We start from the raw sequence: 13,210 nt of genomic DNA on the forward strand, positions 1-13,210 counted from the left end.
AGAGAAACCTTTCAGTAGAAAATAAAACTGTCTGTGAAACATAGAAGGAGGAATGAACCCACCAGCAGCTTGGATGTCCCTCCCCCCACTTTGAAACCTTTTCCTCAAACCACAGCCATTTTGTGTCTGTAGAGGGGCTGTGTCACTAATTTCAAGTTAATTTGTGGACTCCACCCAAAAGCATAAATGCATGCTTGTTGCACTATCAGCATGTATATTTTCCTCAATCAGTTTTGCATATGCAATTGTTCCAGGGAAAAGAAAGTGTGGCAGTGAGTGGGTAGGGGTGATGAGAGACAAAATAAGTGGAGAGAAAAGAAAAGCAACATCAATTTTTTTTTTAAAAAAAAGGAGGAGAATATGAGAAAGCTTTGCTGTTTTTTGGGGAATATATTCTACTTTAGAGAGTCAAAATAATACAGTAAAATGCTTCTGTAATATTAAATGGAGTTTGAGCTCATATAATCACATGGTTAAAGCTTTGTTGTCCTTTCCAGTAATAGATCATATTTTCTGCATGTTTACATTATATCCAATGCAGTCGCTCTTATAAAATCTGAGGCAAAGCATAAATAAGAGCCCAAGAGTAAAATTATCCATATTTTTGTTGAGAAAAATTTGTGCTGTTTTCAGTGGGGTTCTGCTCAGATAGCTGGTTGAAACAAGGCATACTCAATATTAAATTGTTATGCAGTATTAACCATATAGTTTTTTTTATAAAAAAGATGCGTTTAAAAAGAGCATCAATAATGCAGTGGCAATCATCCTCTTGATTTTTTGATATTCCCCCTGCACACACCTAGTAGATGCTGTTTTTGAACTCAGAACATGCTTATGATTAGTTGCTGTTTAAGGCTTGAATGTTTTATTAACATTTTATCTTTTAGTTTTATTTTCTGCCATTATAAATATCTCATTATTTTACCTGTCACAAGACCCCATGGGCAAACAGGATATGGGCAGACATACTATATGAAATTAAAGACCATTAATAGATGAATGTGCAGCCTATTGAGATAAATAGTTTAATCTTGATTTGACTGGCACATGGCAGTTATGCCTCTCAAAATGTATTTGCTTAATACTTTCTGGAGTAGATTGTGAGGTTGGAAGATGAGGATTTGGGGGAGGAGAAGCATAGAAAGTCACATTGCACAGATTTTTGATTCAGTTCTACATGCTGGTTAAGTTAGAGTACAGTTTTATGTATGCATATTGATAAGTAAATCCACTTGTGTTCAGTTCTTATTTACTATGTAAGTATAAAGAAGCCTGCAACAAAATTTGGATTTATAACATCTTATTGATTAGGTTTCTAGAACATAGTAACAAGACATTTATATAAATAATTGTGATTTTATTTCCAATAAAGTTTTCATGACTGAATCAAATTCTGTCCATTTCTTTAAATAAGCCAGCAGAACAAACTGGTGTTTATTTCTCTAAAGAGTTCGTATTTACAAATCTGAAGTAGAATACGCGACACAGGACATTCATTTATATGCCTAAATAAGAAAGCTTCTATGAAATGTCTATAAATGTATAGCTGATCACTTAAGTAGGATTCCTATTGCATAAACAATTTTTGCACTCTGGGCAAATTTCCTTATGCGAGGAAATGTTTATATAATGGTTAAAATTCTATGTTTAGCTTTCTATCCTGCTATATATGGGAACATAACACAGTGTGTAATTTTTTATTCCATTGACTATGTCTTGCAGAAGACTATGAGAATCTACTAGCTGCGGAGGCATTGCTGGAGCTGTGCTTAAAAGAGAACCTTGCCAAAATCAAAGAAACCATGCCATTAATGGAAAAAACCGAGCCCAAACTGAGTGACGCCAAAAAGTCTTTGACTGACATTCTAAATCGAGGGAAATTACTGGTAGGCATTCTAGATAGAAATAAAAAAGAGCATTCCAAACACTGCTAATGATGTATAATCAAATGTTTTAGATAACGAAATGTTGGAATCTTTAATCTCACCTATCTCCCTGATACCATTCCTGATGCATTTATAAACATCTGAAATAATTGCTTTCTTTCTGCAGCAGTTTTTATTCAAAAGAATGTTGGGATTTGTTACGATTTACTAAATTAAATTTTCAGCACTATATAAATTAATAGGCAATCCTGTCCTCCAAAACCAACCCTTCTAGAATGGCATCATCCACATGAAGAAATGAAGGTATTAGCAGGTTTTGAGGGTTTGCAGAAGTGTAGATACAATTTAGGGACACCGATGTCAAGGGTGGCCATGGAGGACCAAACAAACAAGGGCCATGAAATATTGCTGACTTGGAGGAAGGGAAATAATGGGGGATGGGGTGGTGGGGAATAGAAAAGAGTGTCATGATGGAAGACATGAGTGGCTAAATCCAGGATTTCCAAATTAAAGCTACTAAGACTCTTGAAAATAACTTTGAGAAGGTGCTTTGGAATGTGTGATAACATGAGCACAGCACCTCTTGTATCTTTTCTCAGGATGCTATGTGAGCCAGGGGTGGGTTCTACTTACCTTTACTACCGGTTTGCATCATGCCCGCACGCGCTCTTCTGTGCATGCGCAGATCTCCTATGATCTGCGTCCCACCGGTTTTACTACCAGTTCTTGCAACTGGTCTGAACCGGGGGCAACCCAGCAATGATGTGAGCCTAGAAAAAGGATGTAGCTATTTTAGTAAATCAAATCAGTTGACTGATTAAAACAACTACATCTTTTTTTCTAGCTCTAACAGTGCCAACAATGTTTTATTGCAGATCCACTTACGTTTCTATAGATCTATTTTAGCAGCGCTAATGAGACAAGAGACTTTCTTTTTAAAACAACAACAATGAGACACCATGATGGGCAGAGCAGTCTAACTGTACACTTTATTGTTATGAAATCTACCAAGAGACCCTTTCTTTGGCCTGCTACTTGAACAAGTCCACATGGGGTAGTTTATTTGGGAGTCATAGCTTTAATTCAGCATGATGGGATTTTGTGTCTCTGTCAAAGTCCAGACTCACATTAATTCATTAATATGAGTTTTCGTTACAAATTGGGAAAGTTACTGTTTTATACAAGTGTTATAACCAAAAATAAGGAAAGCTGGATAAAATATTTCACATTTCTCATACAGGTAGTCCTCGACTTACGACCACAAGTGAGCCCAAAATTTCTTTTGCTAAGTGAGACAGTTGCTAAGTGAATTTTACTCCATTTTATGACCTTTCTTGCCACAGTTGTTAAGTGAATCACTGCAGTTGTTAAATTAGTAACACAGCTGTGAAGTGAATCTGGCTTCTCCATTGACTTTGCTTGTCAGAAGGTTGCAAAAGGGGATCACTTGACCTCGGGATACTACAGCTGTCATAAAAGTGAGTCAGTTGCCAAGCATCTGCATTTTTGATTACGTTGTTATGACCTAGGCCCAAGTAGTTATTACCAGACACAATCAGCCCTAAACAAACATATTTTATTAGATTAATTTATTAGATAAATTAATTCCAAAACAAATTCTTCATAAATAGTCCTTCGATCTTATCACCAACCTTTGTCTTCTTTGGCACCCTGCCAAAGGCTTTTCTTGGCAAAACCCCACGAAGTTCAGAAGCAAGAGACGCCGACAAGAAACAAATGTAGCAACGTTGCTTTCCTACAAAGATCTCAAGAGCCATTGCTGCTCTTTTAAGCCTTCTGGGAGGGGCCAATCATCTCCTGGCCTTACTCCCGAGTCGTCTTTTTTGCTTTAGCTGCTCTTGCCTTCTGGCAGCTCTTCGCATGCTAGGAACCTCCTGTTCCTCTGTACCTCTCTACTATCCGCCTCTGGAGGCTCCGGAATCCGTGCATCGCTCCCAGATGGCCCTGGCCCCATCTCTGCCTCCGATGCAGAGCCCTTGTCCGGGCTTTCCTCTGACTCCAGGACTAGCCCATTGTCCTCCCCAGCCTCCTCACTGTCTGACTCCGCTGCCAGCTCCACAGGCTGCTGGCGGACCACAACACACGTGACCGTGGGCATGCTGCAACAGTTGTAACTGAAAAATGTGCATAAGTCACTTTTTTCAGTGCTGTTGTAACTTTGAACGGTCACTAAATGAACTCTTGTAAGTCGAGGATACCAGTATGGGAATAAGTTACTAATTCATTTGATCTAGCATAACTATGGAAAAAAAAATCTGCCAATTTTTCCATTTTATTTTCACTTGGAGTTAATTTATACTTAATTTAAATGACTAGCAAAGTGGTTATTGTTGTTATGTTAACCATGCACTGACTTTCATGCTCTGAGGCAAACTTCCAAATTCTATCTCCTACAAATGGCAACATTGAGTAGCCCTTGGTTTTTTTTTGCTTGGGAGAATGTGAATGTGACTGAGAAATAGCTGTACTAACCACGCGGGGATCAACCATTTAGAGGTGGTGTTCTTAAGTTTTAACGTTTTTGGTTGTCACAAATAAAGCACTTTGTGTTTCAAATCTCTCTATTGCTTAAAGCTATAAACTGCATAAACTGGGCCTTATTCATATAGCGTTAGGAAGATTCTAGGGCATCTGCTTAGTCAAGGTTGATGGCCTTTATAGCACTGTGATGCTCAAGCTGGTATACTTTGTAAAAACAGGGTAATGGTTACTTAGAATGTATGCAGCTAGTGCTGCAATTAAATTGGATGTAAAAAGCGGGTGATGTAGGATTATATTAGAGTAAGATTTAATTTCCCTTGTTTGAAGTGTTGTAACTTTTCAAAGGATAGCTGAAATGTGTTCACTTTTAAATACATACACACCAGTGGTGGGTTGCCCCAGGTTCACACCGGTTCTATAGAACCAGTAGTAAAACCAGCGGGAGGCCCCGCCCACTGACCCTGACATCATGAAAATGCTTCTGCACATGTGCAGAAGCTTCTGCGCTTGCGCAGAAGAGCACGCGCAGCCCCATTGCAAACCAGTAGTAAAGGTAAGTAGAATCCATCCCTGACAAATATTTTTATATAGATAAAAAAATAAAACAGGGCAAAACTTTAAGCTAAATATATATTTTCAGCAATTTTGAAACTGCAGTCAAAGTACACTAGTAAACTTCCACTTCACATAGGATAAGTGTTCTTGGAAATTTATGGAAGAAACTCAGATGGCTCCATCCATTGACACATAACAGGAAACCATGTGGATCCTCTGTTGTAATCACAGAATGTTCCTCTTCTTAAGAGCTGCCTTATTAATTTCAGTAGAAAATGAATGTCCAACCTCTATAATTTTTCAAATTAACTGAGGGATCTGCATTCTGCACTCATTATATTTCACCATGTACCTCAAAGCTCACTAAGGTTTTGTTAACAAAATGCTTGATTCCATGCGATGTTGAACAGGGAAATATTTCCAAAACAAACATTGTTTAACTACAGCTTTATTATATTACTAATGCACATTTTAATTTTCCAGCCAAAAGTTATGACAGAAGCAATGTTGCTCCTTGCAAAGCTTCATTATATTGAAGGCTGTTACAGAGAGACTTTAAGCATGTATGCAAGAGCTGGCCTCGAAGACCTTGTAATAGAGAAGAAACCTTTATACAAGCTGCGTCTGCTAACTGAAGCTTTTGTTATTAAAGGTAATGGGGGTTGTCTATGGTCACTGATTTTTGATTTCAATGTGATGATGCTGTAGAAAATCAGCTCATATAAATTTATTTTATCCTTCAAACGTTTTATTTTATTTAGTTGAAGTTGCACTGAGTTTAAATTTTAAGAAGCTGATGAGCTATGGAATATAATAAACAAAATTCTAATTCATACATAATACAGTACCTATGCCTGATTAAAATATTGAATTTTTGATTAGCCCTATATATATATCAATTTTTTTTTCCAATTTGTAAAACAAGCAAACAACATTCCATATATTTCTTCGGTTTCTTTGATCTTTGGTAATAGATTGAAATTAACTCAACAAGGAACATCAGTAGCTCTATGATATTTTGCTTTTTAAGAAAGTAGAAAAATAGGAGAGCATGACAGCGTTACAATACAGTACGACAGATTTGTATCTTAAAATGTCATGGTTTTCTGTTCTGAACATGGTATATCATGCTGGCTAGGGAATTCTGACAATTGAAATCCATGTACCATAAATTTGTCAAGCGGGAGAAATAGTGCTCTACTCCACTCTTTGGACTGTACATGACATGGTGTTTTTGGAAGAGTAAATGACTATTAAACAAGGTTGTGTATGTTGCAGATAAGCTATGAAAAAGGCAGAAAAAATAAGTAAAAAAATAAGTAAAGGTGGAGGAAGAGGGACAATATATATATATATATTTAAAAAATCAGCTCAATTGTATGTAACAGATTCAGGTGAAGGATCTAAAAAGTCAAAGAGTGCTGCCTTTGATGACATGAACTGGGAATAAATATCCTAAACAAGATGTTTGCTTCTTCTCAAACTAAAGTGACAATATGTTTGTAAGGAAGCAGTGGTTGGTTCTTAAACTGGGGATGCTCAAGGGGATAATTTGGGCGGAACCTGGGGGTACCGAAGTAATTTCTTGTTCAGGGGTCATGGATCCAGTTTGAGGTTGATGCTTCTGCAAAACAATGAAGTCTGGTTTCTTTTGTGGGGGTAATGACAATATTTCAGACCAAGGGGAAAAAAAACTGGATCAGTTTTAAGACCCACTCTATTGGCAGATCACACCATGGGCTCTTTCTATAGCTTTTTAGTGCTTATCAAACTGACAATATTTGGTTCTCCTTTCCTTTGTAGTATACTTACGTTTCTCTTTGCTGCATTTTCAACATAATAATAATAATAATAATAATAATAATAATAATAATAATAATAATAATCTCTTCTGTATGTGTCTTTTTATTCGATGTTTGGAAGAGAGGGAAGTTATCCAAGGGTTTATGATTCAGCTGTTTTTCTGGGAAACCTGGAAAAAATACCTCTGCTTGCATTCTTCATCTTCTGTTTCCTTTCAGTGCTGTTTATGACTGCTGCTGAAGTAGTTGCTCTCTGCCTATCCTCTTCTAACCTTTTCAGCATACCAATCCACTTATTAGGTGAATAGAGGGCTGGAATGATCAGATACCTTCAACTGGTATGTAAAAATCAAAGTTAAAACACCATGTTACTATTGCAATGAACCTTTTGAACATCAGGCATCACACTGATCTGTACTTCCTGTTCCCCCAAGGGGCCACAGTTTAGAACAGGAGTCTCCAACCTTGGCAACTTTAAGACTTGTGAACTTCAACTCCCAAAATTCCTCAGCCAGCAAAGCTTAAAGTTGCCAAGGTTGGAGACCCCTGGTTTAGAGTGTCTCTGCTATTCTGTTGGCTTTGGGGAATGCATCATTGGTACCTATTTGTGAATGGCTGTAGCTATTGGATTAGAAAGGCTTAAGCATTTAGAAATGATATCCTCCAGTTAATGATAAGAAATCATTAGAAACGTTGACATGTCTGACTTACTTACAGAGTGTATATTTTATTATGATTTTATTTGCTACCATGAAAAGTTCCTAATTCACAAGAATTTCTTTTTGCTAGCCTACCTGCCCACTTTTGCTTTTGTGGACATCAGATAGTCTATGAAGTATCCTAGTTCGCTTAATTATTTAATTTAAATAGGCCTTTCCTGCTTACCGCGGTGGCGCAGTAGTTAGAGTGCAGTACTGCAGGCTACTTCTGCTAACTGCCGGCTGCCTGCAGTTTGGCAGTTCGAATCTTACCAGGCTCAAGGTTGACTCAGCCTTCTGGTTTAGCTTTCTAGCAAAGCTAAATTGTGCAGTACAGCTGATCCCCCCCTGCTGTTCTACTTACCCAAGCCTCCTTTTGGTGCATACTGTGCATGTGCGTGCAGTGCACGCACAGTGCATGCTTGGTGCGCAGTGCGCATCCACGGCTAGTGGACCGATAGCGAACCAGTTCAGCTTTCACCACTGGGCATAGGTGGTATAATATTCCCCACCACCACCATTTAAGAGAGGGCTATTCAATTGTAATATGGATGGCCTCTTTGATCTCGCTCTCAAATCAGTGGTCCCCTCCCCGTCCAAGATATGAACTTTGCTGTTCTTCAAAGAGTGACCTTTGTCTTTCAGATGCAACGGTCACTCTTTTGAAGACACCCAAGAGCAATGGAAGCCCTAGTCTTGAATATGAATGTGCAAAGTCAAGGCCATGCTTTCATATTTATTTGCCTCTGCAGAAGGCATAGCTGGGGTGGTTAAGATGTCACTGGACTGGAGGTGGCTAAATATTTCAATCTCTTTTTAGATGGTTTTGAAGTAAAACATATCTTAAGATTTGCGAAGGTGTGAACCACGCATGTTGCCTCTTAGAACTCAAGTAGGAGGAAGTTGTGGTTTTGGAGGAAAAGACTTTTTTTTTTCCATTTTAATAAATGAAAGAAGTACTTAACCCTCTGTAAATCTTAGGGCATCTTAAATCGCTTACTCAAAAATGAGCAAAAGAATGAAATAAAACAAAAACTTACTGTGTACTCAAACCAAGGGAACTCTGGGTGCTTGGGAACCACATGTGGCCCTGGAGCTGCCCTGTTTTAAGACTTAAAACTGTCAACAAAGGACTTGGTTTTTACCCAAAGTAGCAGTTTTTAGATTGAGTTTGTTTGGCTGTCCTGATTAGATCCTGTAATACTTCTGAAGGAGTGCTACCTTTTGACCACAATAACAAGTAAGCATTGGAAAATATATCTGATCTCTTGGGGAAGGCACAGGTGCTACATGTTGTTATTAAAGATTTGGTTCCTTAAGCCAGCCTGTAGCACTTTATAGAATGGAAATGCAGGCTTTTGCCTAATTTCATGCAGTCTCCCCAAGCCAATCTCTTCTGCCTTTTGGCCTTCCATGACACTGGAACCTAGACCCTAGATCCGTGATGACGAACCTATGGCACGCGTGCCACAGGTGGCACGCAGAGCCATATCTGTGGGCACGCGAGTGTTGCCCTAGCTCAGCTCCAGCACGCATGCGTGCTTTGGCCAGCTGATTTTCGGGCCTTTCGGGCCCACCGGAAGTCGGGAAACAGGCCTCCCCAGGCTCCTAGAAAGCCTCTGGAGCTTGGGGAGAGTAAAAAACAGGCCTACCGGACCCACCGTGCCATTACATGCCAAAACCGGGGGGAGCACGGAGGGGTTGCACATGCATGCACGTGGGGCGGGGCACATTGAATTATGGTTGTGGGCTTGCACATACTCGACCCCCCACGCTCCTCCCTGGTTTTGGCATGCAACGGCAAAAAGGTTAGCCATCACTGCCCTAGCTCAATTTCTCTGAACAGAATACAATCCTTAAGAATACCAAGCAAAATTCCACCAGGAATGAAAACCTTTCCTCACAGCTGAGTAATATGCATTTGTCCCATCCTTGAGTCGACAGAAAACTATATTGTTGTACTTTGCACTGACCAAGTTTTACTATGCGTCAGCAGTGAGAAACTGTCCTTATGAATTCAATGTGGGGCAGTTTCAAGGGCAGCGATTGGTGGATTTCTCAGGTTCTTTTCCCATTGCACCCATTGTTACTTCTTGGTGGGAAAAGTAGGCACCCGTCTTTCCTCTGGGATGAGGAACACCAGGCACTCCCTCCACCTTCATCCTATATACTGTACCTCCTATACCCCAATGGTCAATCATCATTTTTTTCGCCATAGGATTATTGATTTCCTGAACAAAAACACCCGGCATAACTTTTGGGAGAAATCCGCTATGCAGATTAACTTGGTTGCCTTCTTCTTATTCCCCTTGTAACCCCACTAATTGATCAGCCAGAATCCCCTGCAAGTTTATTAGATCACTATAAAAAGATTGACACCATAGTCTGGTGTTAAGAACAGCAATAGTTGTTGGGATGGTGCTCATAGTACTTTGCTTAATATTTGGTTCCAAATGATGTGCTCAGTTCTGTTAGTGCTGTTGAGAATTTGGGATCTTTCAGCAAGATGTTTCTCTATGCTTTTTTTTTTTTAATAGAAACTTTATTGAGGTTTTTTACAAACAAAACAGAAATAAAAAAAAAATAGAAAAAAAGAGGAACAAAACATTCAGACAAAGACATAAAACATATAAATATAATAACATTTTCAGTTACTATCAGATGTACAGTGTTTTAACTATTTACATAAATAATACTTGGTGATATTTCAGCTCACTTTTAATCAATATTTTGCACACCTTTAGGTCTTCCTTTCATTTTATCATGCAACCACTTATACCACCTTTCCCACACCAAATAATAAACTATCTTCTCATCATTTAATTCATAGGTTAATTTAGTCATCTCTGCGCACTCGAGTATTTTCTTAATTGTAAGCTCTTCTGGTGGTTGAGTTTTCTCTTTCCAGTACTGTGCATATGCCAATCTGGCGGCTGTAATTATATGGATCATTAAATGTATCATTTCCTTTCTATATGGCTTCTTTATTATTCCCAGGAGGAAAATCTCTGGTGTTAATTCAATATCTTCATCTATTATTTCATTTAACCACCTCCTAATTTTATTCCAGTATCCTTTCGCTTCCTGGCATGTCCACCACATGTGAAAGAAGGTGCCTTGACCATGGCCACATTTCCAACAGTTGGGGTGTATATTGGGATATATTTTTGCTAGCAAGACCAGGCCAGATGTTTCTCTATGCTTATGCTCCTGTGTATTATTGTTCAAATTTATTTAAATTACTATGTATATATGCAAGTTTGTGTGTGGATGGAAGAAACAAATGTCATAATGAATCTGCATAATGAAAAAAATCCAAGTGATTTTTAGTGCAATCCAGGAAGCAGTTTGATTCATAACATGGTATATGGGCCAGAATAAAACTTCTCATCTTTACTTTTTCCCATTGGAGTATAAAGTACTATATACTTCTTTGTATACATATTTACCTTTTCCCACTATAGTATAAAGTGTTGGAGTTCCCATTTTAGATAGGTTGAATTTCCCAAAGAAATGCTAGGTAGAGTTTATGGGTAACAGCTTGTTCTGGGGGACAACAGATTGTCCATTCTTTCATTTGGTATGGCTTTTAATGGATTGCTTTTGCAAGGATTTTCACTTCTGATATTGGGGGTGGGGAGAGACAGGGAGAGACAGACAGAGAGAGAGAGAAATGACCCATACAATTTTAATTGTTGAATTTAAGACTGCATCAGCAGGCAAAGTTCAGGTCTTGTAAGATTAGCAGTAATAAATGGAAGGGCTCTTGCAGTCTCCTCCGTACATTCTGTTCCCATTTCCAGGCTGACTGTGTAGGCATGTTGAAGAAAAAAACCCTGGAGTATGGAGTACAGTATAAAAGGTAGCTAAGAACAAAATAGTTAGGGACAGGGAGGAGGAACTCAGGAAATTGCTATATCTGAATAAGATCTTTTAATCTTTGAAGCTCAGTTTTATCTATAATGAGTGGTTGTGTTTGTACAGAGGATCAGAGAAGGATTTTTTCAGGTTTACTTGGAGGTGCCAGGAATTCAACTTGGGACTTTCTGTCTGCAAAGATGCCTTTACATGATTTCCATTTAAAGAGAGGAAAAGGAAGATAAGAACATTTCATAAGTATTGAATGGAGAAATACAGGGTCCTAATTAGAGAGGCAGAAGAAGATGGTATTAGAATTGGCCTTATTTGTGGAACTGAGTCTGTCCCATACTTAAGTATTTGTATCTATATTTACCTATAATACTTCATGGACAGTAAGCAGATTCCACACATATACTTACATAAGAAACTGCTTTAAATTATTAGGATGAATGAATGCTATACTGGATATAATGAATATACCCTGCTCAAAAAAATAAAGGGAACACAAGCAGAAGACATCCGAGATCTGAATGAATGAAATAGCCTTATTAAATACTTCGTTCGTTACATACAGTAGTTTTGTGTTCCCTTTAGTTGTTTGAGCAGTATATAAACTACTGTATGTAAAGAACAAAGTATTTAATAAGGCTATTTCATTCATTCAGATCTCGGATGTCTTCTGCTTGTGTTCCCTTTACTTTTTTGAGCAGTATATATTCATTGCATTCAACATAATATAATTCAACATACATACAATTTAATGAATATAATTCATATCTGGTGGGCTTTCAACTTATATCTGAAGGGGAAGAAGGGATGTCCAGAACCACATTCAAGCATACGGTAAGCCCAAAGGCATCAAGTCTTACAAGGAAGCAGGTGATAAGAAGGAAGGAGTGCTCAGAAATACTGTACAATGGGAGATGCATCAGGCAAGCTTAAGAAGGGTGATACTAAATGGCTCAGTTGCTTATTGACAGAGTACGAAGAACAAACCAGAAGAACTTGAAATCCTAGTATGCGTGGAGTGGGGTGGTGGAATATAACATTAGTGGTATGAGTGAAACATGGGGGCGGGTGGGGTGGAACTCATAGTTGAAATACAATACTGGAAGGATATAATTTGTTTTTTTTTAAAAAAAACAACAACCCTAAAACTCATTTGTCTGGGATAGCTTGAGGATTCTTCTCCTCAATGAAGGGTTGGGTTAAAAGACGTCCAAAGTCTTTATAACCACATGATTGTCTTTGTGTGTGTGTTCATGTATATATGTAGCATTCTGGAAACAAGGGAACATGCTGTAGAGATCTTTTTTTAAAATATTTGTTTTCTGCAAAACTAGGAGTAATAGAGAGTTTTACAGTGTACATGCTGTAGCTTCTTACTGCAATTCTGTTAGGAATCTGAAAACCTTGCTCACCATCCCCTTTCAATTTCAAAAATATCCTTGCATATTTCTCATATTCACCAGGAGCTGCGGTGGTGCAGTGGCTAGAATGCATTATTGCAGGCTAATTCTGCTGACTGCCAGGAATTCGATTCTCACCGGCTCAAGGTTGACTCAGCCTTCCATCCTTCCGAGGTCGGTAAAATGAGGACCCAGATTCTTGGGGGCAATATGCTGACTTTGTAAACTGCTTAGAGAGTGCTGTAAGACACTACGAAGTGGTAGATAAGTGTAAGTGCTATTGCTGTTGCTCATATAATTGCAAATGTATATTTAGCTACATGGTAGCTAGAAGGTTAGTTTCCCTACCACTTTTTTTTAAAAAAAACATGGGATAATATGTAATAATGAAATAATCTATGCTCTGAGAATGTCAAACCCAATCCCAAAGATCACAAAATAAAATCCATTGAATCCAATCCTTTATTTGCGTACATCTAATGGACAGAACCTTGCCA

At 38.3% G+C, this 13,210-nt stretch overlaps 1 protein-coding gene across 2 annotated transcripts in view; it reads left to right on the forward strand.

Annotated features, from left to right (window-relative positions):
• Positions 1-13,210, forward strand: part of TTC7A (tetratricopeptide repeat domain 7A) — a 177,810-nt gene that overhangs the window by 2,368 nt on the left and 162,232 nt on the right. For both annotated transcript variants that reach the window (XM_034427621.3, XM_034427623.3), the window contains exons 2-3: positions 1,723-1,886; positions 5,427-5,595. In XM_034427621.3, the coding sequence (XP_034283512.1) occupies positions 1,723-1,886; positions 5,427-5,595 (333 nt within the window). The remainder of the gene's footprint in view (positions 1-1,722; positions 1,887-5,426; positions 5,596-13,210) is intronic.

Source organism: Pantherophis guttatus, chromosome 1, assembly GCF_059756535.1.
Source record: "Pantherophis guttatus breed Tessera chromosome 1, ASM5975653v1, whole genome shotgun sequence".
NCBI lineage: Eukaryota > Metazoa > Chordata > Lepidosauria > Squamata > Colubridae > Pantherophis > Pantherophis guttatus.